The sequence below is a fragment of the Palaemon carinicauda genome, chromosome 13, assembly GCF_036898095.1.
Source record: "Palaemon carinicauda isolate YSFRI2023 chromosome 13, ASM3689809v2, whole genome shotgun sequence".
NCBI lineage: Eukaryota > Metazoa > Arthropoda > Malacostraca > Decapoda > Palaemonidae > Palaemon > Palaemon carinicauda.
The window spans coordinates 11,497,519-11,512,518 of NC_090737.1; the positions used below are offsets into that span (position 1 = coordinate 11,497,519).

The 15,000-nt window shown below is 32.7% G+C and overlaps 1 protein-coding gene across 2 annotated transcripts in view; it reads left to right on the top strand.

Annotated features, from left to right (window-relative positions):
- LOC137652173 (long-chain-fatty-acid--CoA ligase 4-like) overlaps positions 1-11,648 on the top strand; it is a 33,314-nt gene extending 21,666 nt beyond the window's left edge. For both annotated transcript variants that reach the window (XM_068385381.1, XM_068385382.1), the window contains 2 exons: positions 5,194-5,255; positions 9,130-11,648. In XM_068385381.1, coding sequence (XP_068241482.1) covers positions 9,136-11,157 — 2,022 coding nt within the window. In that variant the 5' untranslated portion in view covers positions 5,194-5,255; positions 9,130-9,135 and the 3' untranslated portion in view covers positions 11,158-11,648. The remainder of the gene's footprint in view (positions 1-5,193; positions 5,256-9,129) is intronic.
- The last annotated feature ends 3,352 nt before the right edge of the window (positions 11,649-15,000 follow it).

Sequence of the window (15,000 nt, forward strand, 5' to 3'; positions counted from 1 at the left end):
AGTGAGAGATTACAGTATAGTCATTTGAATGCTTATATATGTATGAATATATGTCTATATATAAATGTGTTCTTTTTCCACGCAGTGTTAAGGAGTGCCGTTGAGCACTGCTCCTCGTCTTTATAGCAGTAAATTACTTCCTTTTTATGGTACAATAGTGACTGGCCCTGCATAGCCTGCTGGGAACGACTTACTACTTTCAGAGTTAATTTTTTCATATGCCATCAAATAAACAACAATTATGGAAGCAGTAAATGTTGACTTGTTTAATATGCATACATACATACATAAATACACACAGACACACACACACACACACACACACACACACATATATATATATATATATATATATATATATATATATATATATATATATATATATATATACATATATATATATATTATGAGTATGTTGCAGGATATAGAAAAAAGGCATTTATTACATTTAAAGTACATATTAAGACTCAGTTACGAATTTAAGAATAAAGGTTAAATAAATATATATATATATATATCTATCTATCTATCTATCTATCTATCTATCTATCTATATATATATATATATATATATATATATATATATATATATATATATATATATATATATATACATATATATGAATATATATATATATATATATATATATATATATATATATATATATATATATATATATATATATATATATATATATATATAATCATCTGTACGTATATCCGAAGTCTGGTTGAGTTTGCTCAATGGTTTTTACATAAAAATTTTTGTATAAATAATTCTGTATGTATGCCGTTTTTTCAACATTGAACAGTTTCAATGGGGAGGGTTGCTCCAAGACATAAATAAAAGGCAAAGCCACACTTTAAATTTTAAAAGTTAAATTTTGAGAGAATTCCTTGTTTATCAAAATTCCATATCATAAAGGTCATCGGTGGTAGATTTATTAAAATTTTAGTTACACTAATAAATATGTACTTCAGATCCTGGCAAATATTTTAGCTGAATAGATATTGTTGTGAATATTGATATTCTGATCGTTTATGAAATACACACAAGTGGAAAATTTGCTTACGTGATTTACATTGTTTAATGGGTTCTCTCGCTAACTCACAAAATCGTGTATTGCATTTGAAAACTTTGAAGACAATTGTTCTTTTTAATAATTAAAAACGAACCTAACTTTTACCAACTTTTTCCTAAATAACGTCATATTTTAATATTTAAAAAGTAACACAACTTTCACTAATTTTTTTCTAAATATAGTTATACAGGTATTTAAAGCGAAAAAAGATTGAGAGAGAGAGAGAGAGAGAGAGAGAGAGAGAGAGAGAGAGAGAGAGAGAGAGAGAGATCTATTGACTGGAAATTGATTTTGGTCATGTGATGAAATATTGAAATTTATTATTCAATGTTCAATTTCTTATCGTTTAATCTAAAAAAAAAAAAAAAAAAAACACCAGCCGTTTTAAGTTTCCAAAAGATATCTGTATACATGGTGTAGCATGTATACACACTCACACTTAACCTTTTATGAAGGAGTAACTTTTAACATTAACCTCAAGCAAGTAGTTTTTCCTTTATCATTAAATGTACCCATTTGAGACATTTATATCTAGCATTGGTGACTCAAAAGTATCGTAACGTAGTAATTCAATAAGAACAGAACACCAGAACACACTTTCAATGGAGAATATAAGAATCAGTATTTTATTGCAAAAGAAAAAGTATCAAAATATTTTTCTATGAATGCCAGACGCTAATACCACCTAGTGACCATTACTGAAAGTAACGCCCATTTACCCTTGCATCGTGTCACAACAAAACCAGTAAAGCCTCAGTTCGTTGCATGAGATCGAACCCAGGGAACCTTGGTATTAAGAAAGAAAGAAGGAAGTCTGGGCAGGTGTGACGAAGTGGTGGTTGTGGAGATTTTGGCTTAAGGGGTTCGTCTTTTATTCAGCAGTTGAAGGTTGAATGCGGCATAGTTAGTTTTTTCTGTCATAACGTACTGTAGTGCCTTAAAGCATCATACAATCGGTGCATTCCAGCTGCTATAACTATAGTCGATTCTTTTTATCGAGGCAGATTTGTACCGACTCGCAGGGGTGCCCTTTTAGCTCGTAAACGTTTCCCGTTAGCTGATTGGTTGGACAGATAATTCTAACTAATCAGGTAGCAGGAAACTTTTTCCGAGCTAAAAGGGTACCGCTGCGTGTTGGTGCAAATGCGTCTCATTAAAAAAAATGACTATAGTATTTTGCATTCGCAAAAACGTTTTACTCGGAGTGTTAACGGTAACGAGGACAGGTTACTTCACACATTCTTCCTAAAAAGTCATACAAAGTTTGCTCTTTTAAATGTTTAAAAGCTGTTCATGAATGACAGAGGCAAGGGACAGTGACATTGCCCTAGAGACTGACCATATATACATTTGATCAGTGCCCAAGATCCCTCTCCACCCAAGCTAGGACCATGGAGGGACAGGCAATAGCAGCTGATGACTCACCTTATAGACCTACAGGCTCCCCAAAACCCCCACCTTTAGCTCACAAGGATGGTGAGGTTGCAGCTACCAAAGAAACAAAGGAGTTTGAGCGGGACAGGAACCCCAGTCTGGCCTTAACATTGAGGGGCGTTACCACATCATCATCATTATTATTATTATTATTATTATTATTATTATTATTATTATTATTATTATTATTATTATTATTATTATTATTATTATTAATTTGTGTTATATGGCACTAAAACAAAGACAGACTTATCCAATGACAAAAAGGGGGTTTTGTGAAAAGGTGCTTCTCTTAAATTCTATTATTATATTTGCACAACGCTGCCCTTTGTATTGGAAAGTTCTATTTAGGTATGGTTGGAGGATTTTCTTCTTTACTTGACACCAATTGCTTCACAGACAAATTTTAAAAATGCATATATTTTTATATAGCTTTGTACAATATAGGCACACACACACACACACACACACACACACACACACACACATATATATATATATATATATATATATATATATATATATATATATATATATATATATATATATATATATATATATATATATATATATATCTCAAAGATTTAGTTAAAAAGGTATTCACGAACTAGCTTCTCTAGTAAAGGACCCAAGAATAGGCGAGAAACGACACAATAACTGGGTGTAAATTTTGAAAAGAAAAGATGCAGAGTGAACGAGAGAAACGCTGAGGTTGTCGGAGGAAGATGAGGGAGGGTTGGGTGGCAAGGAGAAGCCTCTGGTGAGAAGGACAAGAGAGAGGCCCCTGGAGGTATCTAGCCAGGATTTGCTCAGTGAGAAAAACTATACAAGACGCTTTTACCTAAATCCCTCACTCTCTCTCTCTCTCTCTCTCTCTCTCTCTCTCTCTCTCTCTCTCTCTCTCTCTCTCTCTCTCTCTCTCTCTCTCTCTCCGTGTTTGAAATGTTTCAAAGTTGCAGTAAATGTTATGTTGAACAGGCTGACCTAGGACTCTTTTTATATTTTATATATGACATATCTGTTTTGACGTTTTTACTGTTTTTTAGAATGATTTATTGTTAATTTGTTCTTCTCATTTATTTATTTCCTTATTTCCTTTCCCAATGGGCTATTTTTCCCTGTTGGAGCCCTTGGGCTTATAGCATCTTGCTTTTGTAACTAGGGTTGTAGGTTGGCTAGTAGTAGTAGTAGTAGTAGTAGTAGTAATAATAATAATAATAATAATAATAATAATAATAATAATAATAATAATAATAATAATAATATAATAATAATAATAATAGAGAAGCTTCGCTAAAGCACAAATGTTTTAACCTATATTCCTTGTATGTATAGTTTCATGCCTTGACCTACATAGGAATCAGTCCATTAAAAAAAAAAAGACTAACATAGGATCTCCTCAAAAGAAGTTTCTAAACTTCTTGAAGGAATAACAGTATTCCTCCAGGCCTTGGAGGAATGATAGGTCTTTCCTCCACCTCCAAGCCAATCTTAAACCCCTTTTGAGGCCCTCCAAACGGCATTGTACCTCCCCCCCACAAAAAAAACACACCCATCTACCCTCACTTCAATCCCGACCCTCTCTGTCTATCTCTCCCTTTAATCCTCTCTTCCCCTCTTCCTGTCAACTTGGGCGGAATGAGGACAGAATCAGTTTAAGCGTTTTGTTCCGACGGAAAAAAAAAAAAAAACCTACCGCTTTGAAATTCTCTATTTCTTCTTTTTAGATTAATTCTAATTTTAGAAAATTTCCAGTCTAATAATCTACACATACATTTTATATATATATATATATATATATATATATATATATATATATATAATATATATATATATATATATATATTTGTGTATGAGAGAGAATATATATCACTAACACTCGTGATTTTAATTAATGTAAATATCAAGCACAATGGCATTTAATACTAAATTTAATCTTGGGAATATGTATCCCCTGGAATTCTCCTATGGTAATAGCTTCTGGCTGGGCAGAGATTCGAACCCCTGCTTATTCAGTCGAAACCATGTTTTAGAGGACAGCTATCAAGAGAGATATAAGTTTATGATCTGTCACCATACATACTCCTGTCGAATTCAGGAATCTTAAGACTTGAAGTAAACCCATCTCCACCATGATAGCTGAATTGTGAGTTTGCCACACGTGGTTATGATGAATATATATCCAATTGATTGAAATCATGAGTGTTAGTGATAAATATCCATCATAAATAACCACCTGTTGCAAACAATAACACCATTAAAATAAATCTTTTAAATATAAACTATAAAAGCTTTAAAAAAAAAACAGGAGGAAGAGAAATAACATTGAATAGTTTGCCCGAGTTTGGTTAGACCCAAGACAGTGAAAGACCATGGTACAGAGGTTAGAGAACAAAGGTTTAATTTTGGAGTGTCCTACTAGAAGTGTTGCTTACCATACCTAAACAGCCTACTCTACCCTTATCACGAGGAAAGTAGCCACTGAACAATTACATTGCAATAGTTAATCGCCTGAGCGAAGATAAATTTTGTTACTGTTAATTGAAATTTTATTTTCACATATTCAAGGCTGGAAACTATTTTGAAAGTTTATTTTTTTGTCATTGTTGTCCCTTAATTCTAAAATGTATATCTTTTTTTCACGTCGAGCATATTTTCATTACTTTTGTACTTCCAGGTTGATGCAAACGGGGCGCCGTTTCTGACCCAGTTTTGATTATAAAAGTATTCTATACAAGTGTAAGTATCGCTTCGGATTCAACAATTTTAGTATCTAGATGTTCATTTATTTGTAAATTGTTTACATAAAAAGCTTGGACATAAATTATTAACCAGTTTACCTTGAAATGTACAACTATGTACATACAAAGATTGGATATATAATATTATCAGCCAGTTTACCTTGAAATGTACAACTATGTACATACAAAGCTTCGATATATAACATTATCAACCAGTTTAAGTTGAATGATGTCTGTCTCGTAAAAGTCACATGTGCTTAAACATTTTTTTCTTACTGTATGACTTCTAGTACAACTGAAGGAAGTAAAGTGAAGTGTTGGCGAAGAGGATTAACTAATACTGATATCTCTCTCTCTCTCTCTCCTCTCTCTCCTCTCTCTCTCTCCTCTCTCTCTCTCTCTCTCTCTCTCTCTCTCTCTCTCTCTCTCTCTCTGTATGTGTATATATATATATATATTCTCTCTGTATGTGTATATATATATATATATATATATATAATATATATATATATATATATATATATATATATATATATATATATATATATATATACATATATATATATATATATATATATATATATATATATATATATATATACACACATATATACACACACACTTATAACCTGTAACTGAAGTAATCAAATTTAAAGTGATTGGAAAGGAGTTTAACTAATACTGCTCTCTCTCTCTCTCTCTCTCCTCTCTTCTCTCTCTCTCTCTCTCCTCTCTCTCTCTCTCTCTCTCTCTCTCTCTCTCTCTCTACAGTTTCCATCTTTTATTCCTGGCTTCAGCCGTTGCTCTTCACACGACATCAGTACAATCAATATTGGTTTTATCAATTTCCTATAATTACAGGAAACTAGCAAGTTGCACATTCATTCCCTATACTCAATTCTAGAAAGTGTTCCTAATGATTAATTATCAAGGGGACCATGCCATTTCAAGACTCCGAAATATTCTCACTAATTCATAAGGGAATTTACGAACTCTTATCAGGACGTTAAAAAGATTAAAATTGAGTAACCATTTGAGTTTGTTTATTTTCTTGATACGAATATTATTTCATTTTCAAATCTGTTGCGTCACTTATCAATTACACTGATGAAGGGGTATTTTTTTTTTTTACTTCATTTTGATTTCAGGGTATTTTATACTTTATTTTGATTTAAGGGTAATTCTCACTTGATTTTGATTTAAGGGTATATTTCACTTGATTTTAATTAAAGGGTATATTTAACTTGATTTTAATTTAAGGGTATTTTTACTTTATTTTGATTTAAGGGTATTTTTACTTGATTTTGATTTAAGGCTATTTTTACTTGATTTTGATTTGAGGGTATTTTTTTAATTTATTTGAATTTAAGAGCATTATTCACTTGATTTTGATTTAAGGGTATTTTTACTTTATTTTGATTAAAGGGTATTTTTCACTTGATTTTTATCTAAGGGTATTTTTCACTCGATTTTTATGTAAAGGTATTTTTCACTCCATTTTGATTTAAGGGTATTTTCACTTGATTTTGATTTAAGGGTATTTTTTTCCAATTGATTTTGATTTGAGGGTATTTTTTCCCATTGATTTTGATTTGAGGGCATTTTTCATTTGATTTTGATCTAAGGGTATTTTTTACTTGATTTTGATTTAAGGGTATTTATCACTTGATTTTGATTTAAGGGTATTTTTCACTTGATTTTGATTTGACGGTATTTTTACTTTATTTTGATTTAATGGTGATTCTAACTTGATGTTGATTTAAGGGTATTTTTACTTGATTTTGATTTAAAGGTATTTTTACTTTATTTTGATTTAAGAGTATTTTTCACTTGATTTTTATCCAAGGGTATCTTTACTTTATTTTGACTCAAGGGTATTTTTCACTTGATTTCGATTTAAGGGTATTATTACTTTATTTTGACTAAAGAGTATTTTTCACTTGATTTTTATCCAAGGGTATTTTTACTTTATTTTGATTTAAGAGTATTTTTCACTTGATTTTGATTTAAGGGTATTTTTTCACTTGATTTTGAGTTAAGGGTATTTTTTACTTTACTTTGATTTGAGAGTATTTTTCACTTGATTTTTATCCAAGGGTATTTTTACTTTATTTTGATTTAAGAGTATTTTTTACTTGATTTTGATTTAAGGGTATTTTTACTTTATTTTAATATAAGGGTATTTTTCACTTGATTTTGATTTAAGGGTATTTTTTCACTTGATTTTGAGTTAAGGGTATTTTTTTACTTTACTTTGATTTGAGAGTATTTTTCACTTGATTTTTATCCAAGGGTATTTTTACTTTATTTTGATTTAAGAGTATTTTTTACTTGATTTTGATTCAAGGGTATTTTTACTTTATTTAAATTTAAGGGTATTTTTTTCACTTGATTTGGATTTAAGAGTATTTCTTACTTGATTTTCATTTCATATCTAGCTTTGTTCGTCTTCATCCCACACACTTCATTTCCCTATCTTCCTCCTCAGCCGCAGGGGGCCATGAATGATAAATTTAATTACATGTTAAATACGCACGAAATTGAAAAAAAAACCCTTCTTGACGGCATTACCACAAATTGTACCCTAGTTTTCGGAAATGCGAAGAACCTCTCGGAATGTCTCTCTAAAAACCTGTCTTTATTTCATGCTGCTTCCATATATGGTGTTCCCTACACCCTTTATGGCACTGACGACAAGGGGTTCAAGCCATGGAGAGGTTTGTAAGTTTTACCATAAAATTATATCGGGGTCTAGTTAAGATTGTTATCACTTTTCCTTCAGTAGACGTCTCTAGGTGTAGTTATGTAATTATTTTATGGTATAATAAATTACCATTTATTTAATTGAAATTAATATTCCTTGTTAGCGATAGATCAACGAAGGAAAATATTTCATCGCTATAAGATTATTATGTCCGCAATAGACAGTTGTTGCGTGCCGTAAACAATCGGTTCTAAATGATTATATGTCTTTAATTTAGAATAAAATATGTCTCAAGTTGATTTAGTTACATCGCATTGAGGACAATCTAAAATAGTGTTTTAAGATATAAAATAATTTTACTATTCAGCCGTTAGCATATCTATAGTAAAAGTGTAGTGAACTGTTTCATGAAAAAAAAGTTCATATCCCTTTTGTTTGCAGTTTTTAATTCTGTGAAACCTTTAAGGAGTATTTGTGTTGACCTGCATGTTACTAATTACTCAATTCAAAATTTGTTTTCACCTTGGCTTTATTTTTCCTATCAATTATCATATTTGTTTTCGGTATTTATCAACCGAGCGCACAGCACGCTTAAATTTAAGTTAATTTCCTTTCATTAGATATCACTCCATTCTGTAGATTCCCAATATGGTGGTTATTGGTGAATACATCAATAACCTCAAGTTAACTTTCAGGTTTCATTTCTGAATTGAGATTGTGTCTTATTTATTGCATTAAAGTTTAAGCTATTATTTGTTTTGTTTTGAATAACGAGGAAATATCAAAAATCATTTCTTTATGATCTTTGCATGTCAATTATATAATTAAAATACATTTTCATTCCAACACTTGTACAATATCTAATAATTTCTTTACCATACATTTGCATATTATTGACATGATTATATTTCCTTCCCAACATTTTCATATTAATGACATGATTAAAATATATTTTCTTCCCGAAATTTGCATATCAATGACAAGATTAAAATACATTTTCCCTTACCGAGATTTGCATATTAATAACAAGATTAAAAAGTTTTCATCCCAACATTTACATAATAATGACAAAATTGAAAAACATCAGTAAACAATATGTTCAAAACAAATTCATCCTTGAAAACTATAAATCCCAATTTATTCTAAACCCGACTTAATTTTCCCCCAGGAAAGAATGGTGATCGAAGGAGGAGGCAAGAAGAATGACGCCGGGTACTGGGTCAAGGGAGATGGAGGACAGAAACACGGATTTGCTCTTCTTGAAGAATTGATGAGCGAGAATGTGGTAACACTGCCCCTCCTCTTGGATTACTCAGCCGGTAAACATGGAGACACCCCATGCATGGGCACCAGGCAGGTCATTGAAAGACAAAGGACGGTGGAAGGTGGCAAAAAGATGGAAAAACTAAAGCTGGGTGATTATTCATATATTAGCTATCAGGAAGTAAGAAATTTGGTGGTCAATTTCGCCCAAGGATTGCACAGCTTGGATATCAAAAGCGGAGATCGTGTGGCTATGCTTGCAGAAACGCGATCAGAATGGTTTATCTCGGCCATGGGTTGCCTTCGGCAAAATGTAGCAGTGGTCACGCTGTATACAAACCTTCCAGATGATAGTATTGCTATTAGCCTCCAGGAAACCGAGGTGAAAACTGTGATAAGCTCTTATGATCTATTACCTAGATTGATGAAAGTCCTGCCACAATGTCCTGATGTCAAAGAGGTAATTGTGATTGAAGATCAACTCGAGGGCACAGGATCTATTCCAGAAGATGGAATCAAACTCATCCCATTCAAAGAAGTATTGTCATTAGGTAAGAGTTGTGAAAATGTAGCCGAAGCCTTGCCCAAACCCGAGGATTTAGCTATCATTATGTACACAAGCGGGTCAACAAATCAGCCCAAAGGTGTTCAACTTACTCACACAAACGTCATGTCTGCTATCAAAGCTTACATCATCCAAGCAGATCTTACTGTGGGTGATAGATACCTTGCATATCTCCCTCTAGCTCATGTTATGGAGTTAGCCACTGAGCTAGCACTCATTGCGATGAATGTCACAATTGCATATTCCTCACCAATGACCCTTACGAGCAACAGTCCAAAAATTATGAAAGGTACCCTGGGTGATGCAAAGATTGCCCATCCTACCTGTATGAGCGCCGTTCCTCTCATTTTAGAGAGAGTAATCAAGGGAGTCTCGGCAGCTGTAGAAAATCAAGGATACTTGAAGGCTATGCTTTTCACAAAAGCTTTAAAGTATAAACAAAGGCACGAGAGACCCTCCTTTTCTTCAAGAGTATTAGATGCTATCATTTTCAATAAAGTTAAAGATGAATTGGGAGGCCAACTCAGAATGATGGTGGTTGGTGGAGCACCATTATCACCAGAAATTCACAATAAATTCAGGGCGATATTTGGTTGCACCATACAGGTTGGCTATGGTGCTACAGAAACATCAGCATCCATAACTAGTATGGATAGTGATGACCCCAGGACAGGGCACTGTGGACCACCCAACCTTGACGTCCTGGTCAAGTTGCGCGATTGGGTAGAAGGTGGGTATTTGTCTACAGACACACCCCAACCTCGCGGTGAAATAATAGTTGGGGGCCCAATGATATCTAAGGGTTATTACAAACTACCAAAAGAAACTGACGAAGCATTCGTTGAGGAGGATGGTGTAAGATGGTTCTTGACTGGAGATATTGGCGAGTTTGATGAAACTGGTGTGTTAAGAGTCATTGACAGGAAGAAGGACCTAGTAAAACTCGAAAATGGTGAATATGTATCCCTAGGAAACATTGAGTCACGACTGAAAACGCACACTCTTATCGAGAGCCTCTGTGTAATTGCCAACCCTGGAGCAAAGTGTGTTGTAGCTGTAATGGTGCCTGTTGCGGAGCAACTGAAGAAGATTGGAGTCACCTGCGGATTCCACGAAGATACCAGCTTGAAGGAGTTGTGTAATGATGAGAAGGTGAAGACTTGCGTCCTGGAAGAATTGAAATCGCATGGAAAGAAGCAAGGGCTTGGAAGATGGGACTTCCCTGCCGCTATTCATCTTACGCCAGAGCCATGGACTCCAGAGTCCGGGCTGGTCACGGCAGCACTGAAGATTAGAAGAAAGAATATCAAAGATCACTTCAGGGATGCCATAATGAGTATGTATGATAAGGTGAGTAAGAGTGAATAAGAGATGAAAGCTGTTTTTGTCATTTTCATTTGTTAATAAAATCTATTTTTGGAAGACGTCAGAACTAATTTTTTACGTTTAGCATGAAGAGGGACACTAAGTGGTGAAACTCAAATGCGTTTTGGTCACACCATGGTTTGGATTCCTTTGAACTGCCTCAAGTATTAATTTCTGATCAAGAGTTTACTTGGGCATAGGGGCAGTACAAATAAGCTACTAACAGTAAGTTCCCGAAGCCTACTATTATTCAAACCTTTTGTAGTGTGACATACTAGTATGTAACCCTTGTGAACGGTACAGCACACTTCAATGCACAGTCCTTATAGTAAATATATTCTCATTAGAAGTTTTAGCACTTATTTTTGCCATATGTTAGGGGACAAATCTCTCTTAATTCTGTTGTTTACCTCTTTGTTTTGTATATTTATAAACTGAGATTTTATGTAGACCTGAAGAGGATTACCTGTGTATATATGTATGTATATATATACATATATATAAATACATACATACATATACATATATATATATATATATATATATATATACATATATAAAGTGTACATGAGCGTGCATTACAGATGTCCGTTGACCTAATGAAAGGTTAGAAATTAAAAACTGTTACTAATTAATCTTCAAGTAAAATGATTCCCTCCTAGTAACTGGAGAGACATTAGCGGAATACTCCGAACAGCAAATGCATTCATTCTTTTTTTTTTATTAATGTAAATAATTGCAAAAGTAAAATCCTTCCTTAATGGTGTGTGAACATCAACTGATGAAAATATTGAGAGAAGTAAAATGCCTCCTTTCATTTCATTGCAGACAAATGGTAAAACACTGAGGTGGGTGATTTTAATTACTGAAACCATTATCATAATTAATAACCATTTCTCTCTTTCCAAATAAGAATCCTTACGTGTCGGTGCATACGACAAACAAAGATTATTCTAAACAATACATATTTATATATATATATATATATATATATATATATATTATCTAAAGATTTACCTTAATAAAGCAAATATATTCTATTAAATATTAATTGAGGTGGTTTCAGCTGGTACTGTAGATGATATAAAATCCATTTAGGCTACAATACAAAATCTTAAAGAAAGGATTTATTTAAATGAATTGAAGAAAAGTATTTTTTTTTACTGGAAATTTCAGCCCCATTGATAAATGCCATAGATGTAAATATGTGGATAAACATAAAAGATTGGAATTATTAGATTTGTAAGGAGAGGGAAATATGGAAAAATGCTTTCAAGGTACAGTAATATTATGAATTTATTGCTCTTTTATTTTTTCAAGTCTTCCAATATGTTTCATCCAGAGTATTTATGTTGATCCATGTGAATGTTTTTTGAGAGATATATGTTTTTTCATATTTTTCCTACCCACTGACGTTTCATGTTTTATATTTATGTAGATCCAGATGTAGATATGTGTGCTTCATAAATAAAAAATTAATAGTTTTCGTTTATAAAAGGCTAAAGAGGAATATTTTGAGTTTTTGACAGGTTTAAAAAATGTTTTATGTAGATATTTGTCTTGAGTATAAGGAGAATTTGTTTTTTTTGTTTACTTGTTCTTTGTTATTTGTGATTTTTGTTCCCGAAGATATTTATTGGTTTATGTCAAGTAATGAATTAAAAGTCAAGAATCTCATTGTGCTTATTTTTTTTTACAATACCAAGTGTTTACAATTGTAACTTTTAAGGGATTTTTTACTGTACTCTTGTGAGCAGTATGGCAAAATAACCCAAAATTTTTATCTAAAAAGACCTATTTTAATGTTACGAGAACGATATTTTTTGCTGGTAAAACATGTGAATGTACAAAGACATAATGGATCCTTTATAAATATCTAATTTTGTGCATTTCTAAAATGTTAGGCTTCGATAGATTACATCTGCAGTCTAAATTACTTGTGTGCTGCAACTTAATATCACTGTAATTCTACTGGAAACCACATTTTTCAAACACAGTTGTTTTACTTAGATTTCATAATCTTCATTTACTTTGTGAACTATTTCGCCAAATAGCAGGAATCACTGAATATGGTTACAAAGTAGTCTTTTCTTGTTATTTGTGTTACCGGAAAAAAATGCATATAAATAACCCTTGTAATGTTACTTGTACTCAATGGTTGCTCTTCTACAAGCTTATAAGCTAACAAACTTTATTCACATTTTTTTCCTCCCCAAGGTTACATGTTTGGAAACCATATATTTTAACATTACTCCTTTCTCTGACATTTTCACTCTGACCACTGAGAAATCTCTTCCTCTTTCGCCTGGCCGATGCGGTAACGTCCATGACTGGTGATCGCCAGACTGGGGTTCGAGTCCCGCTCAAACTCGTTAGTTTCTTTGGTCGCTGAAATCTCATCATCTCTGTGAGCTTATAGATCTATCTACTGAGTCATCAGCTGCCATTGCCTGGCCCTCCTTGGTCTCACCTTTGGTGGAGGGGAGGCATGGGGGCTAATAATATGTATATATGGTCAGTCTCTAGGGCATTTTCCTGCTTAATAGGGCAATGTCACTGTCCCTTGCCTCTGCCATTCATGAGCGGCCATTAAACCTTTAAATCTTTGCATCTTAGTCACCTGAGGCAATGATTCTAGCTTCCAAAATTCCTATTCCACTATAGCCCGTTATTCTTGGTTTCACATGCACCCCCCCCCCCCCACTGAGAGTGGGCATTATTATATTGTTCCTGAAACTAATTATATATATATATATATATATATATATGTATATGTATATATAAACACAAACACCAACGCTGTTTTACACAAAGGGCCTCAACCAGTTAGTCCAATAATCCTTATTCTTTGTTCTCGCAGGCAAAACATCCCAACAGATCCCAACTCATATTAGTTCCTAATAACGTATATCTAGGTTCACCCAATATTCTAGAACAGCGAGATATCCACGTAAAACACCCTAGATTGCAATGGTCTCTGGCTTTAATCAAAGAACATGTTCTAATCCAAGCGTCAGATCAAATCATGAACCTTTCGGCTATGTACTGATTAGCTGTGCTCTCTTTTGTCGGTAGGGTACAATTGGAATGTGATCTCTCTAGTATTTACTTCAAAGCTTTAGTTATATATATATATATATATATATATACTGTATATATATGCATACATATATATACACACATCTATAAACATGTATATATATATATATATATAAATATACTGTATGTATATATATATATACATATACATACATCTATAAACATGTATATGTATATATACATATATATATTGTGTGTATATATAATATATGTATATATATATATATATATATATATATATATATATATATATATATATCATATATATAATTATATCTATGTATAAATAATAAACTGTATATATGGAGCTTTTTCACTGATTAAAAACCCATAAATAGGAAAAACAAAGAAAAGATAGACAGTAGTGAAACTTTCTCCCTGTGCCTTACAGAACGTTTTGAATTGCGTATTTCTAACTTATAGTTCACTATTTCATATGAGACTGACTTTTACGCTTTCCATCCTCTAGGTCTGCATCACTGTTACGACTACATTTGTTTACCGAGCTTGATAAAGGTCACCTTTTGCACGAGAATTTTTCGCCCCCTCTCTTTTTCTTGTTTGTTATTCCAGGTGGTGACAATGACTATATTTTGCGGCCCATACTCTACTACTTTTGACCTTGCTGGAGTATCCCACAAGGCTATTTGTTTGTATCAGTTGTTTGATATGGTTATATTCCTGATAAATGTGATATTTGCTCGAGAGCGAAGAGAGAACGGTGTTACGTAAAATGTCCTTTGCTCT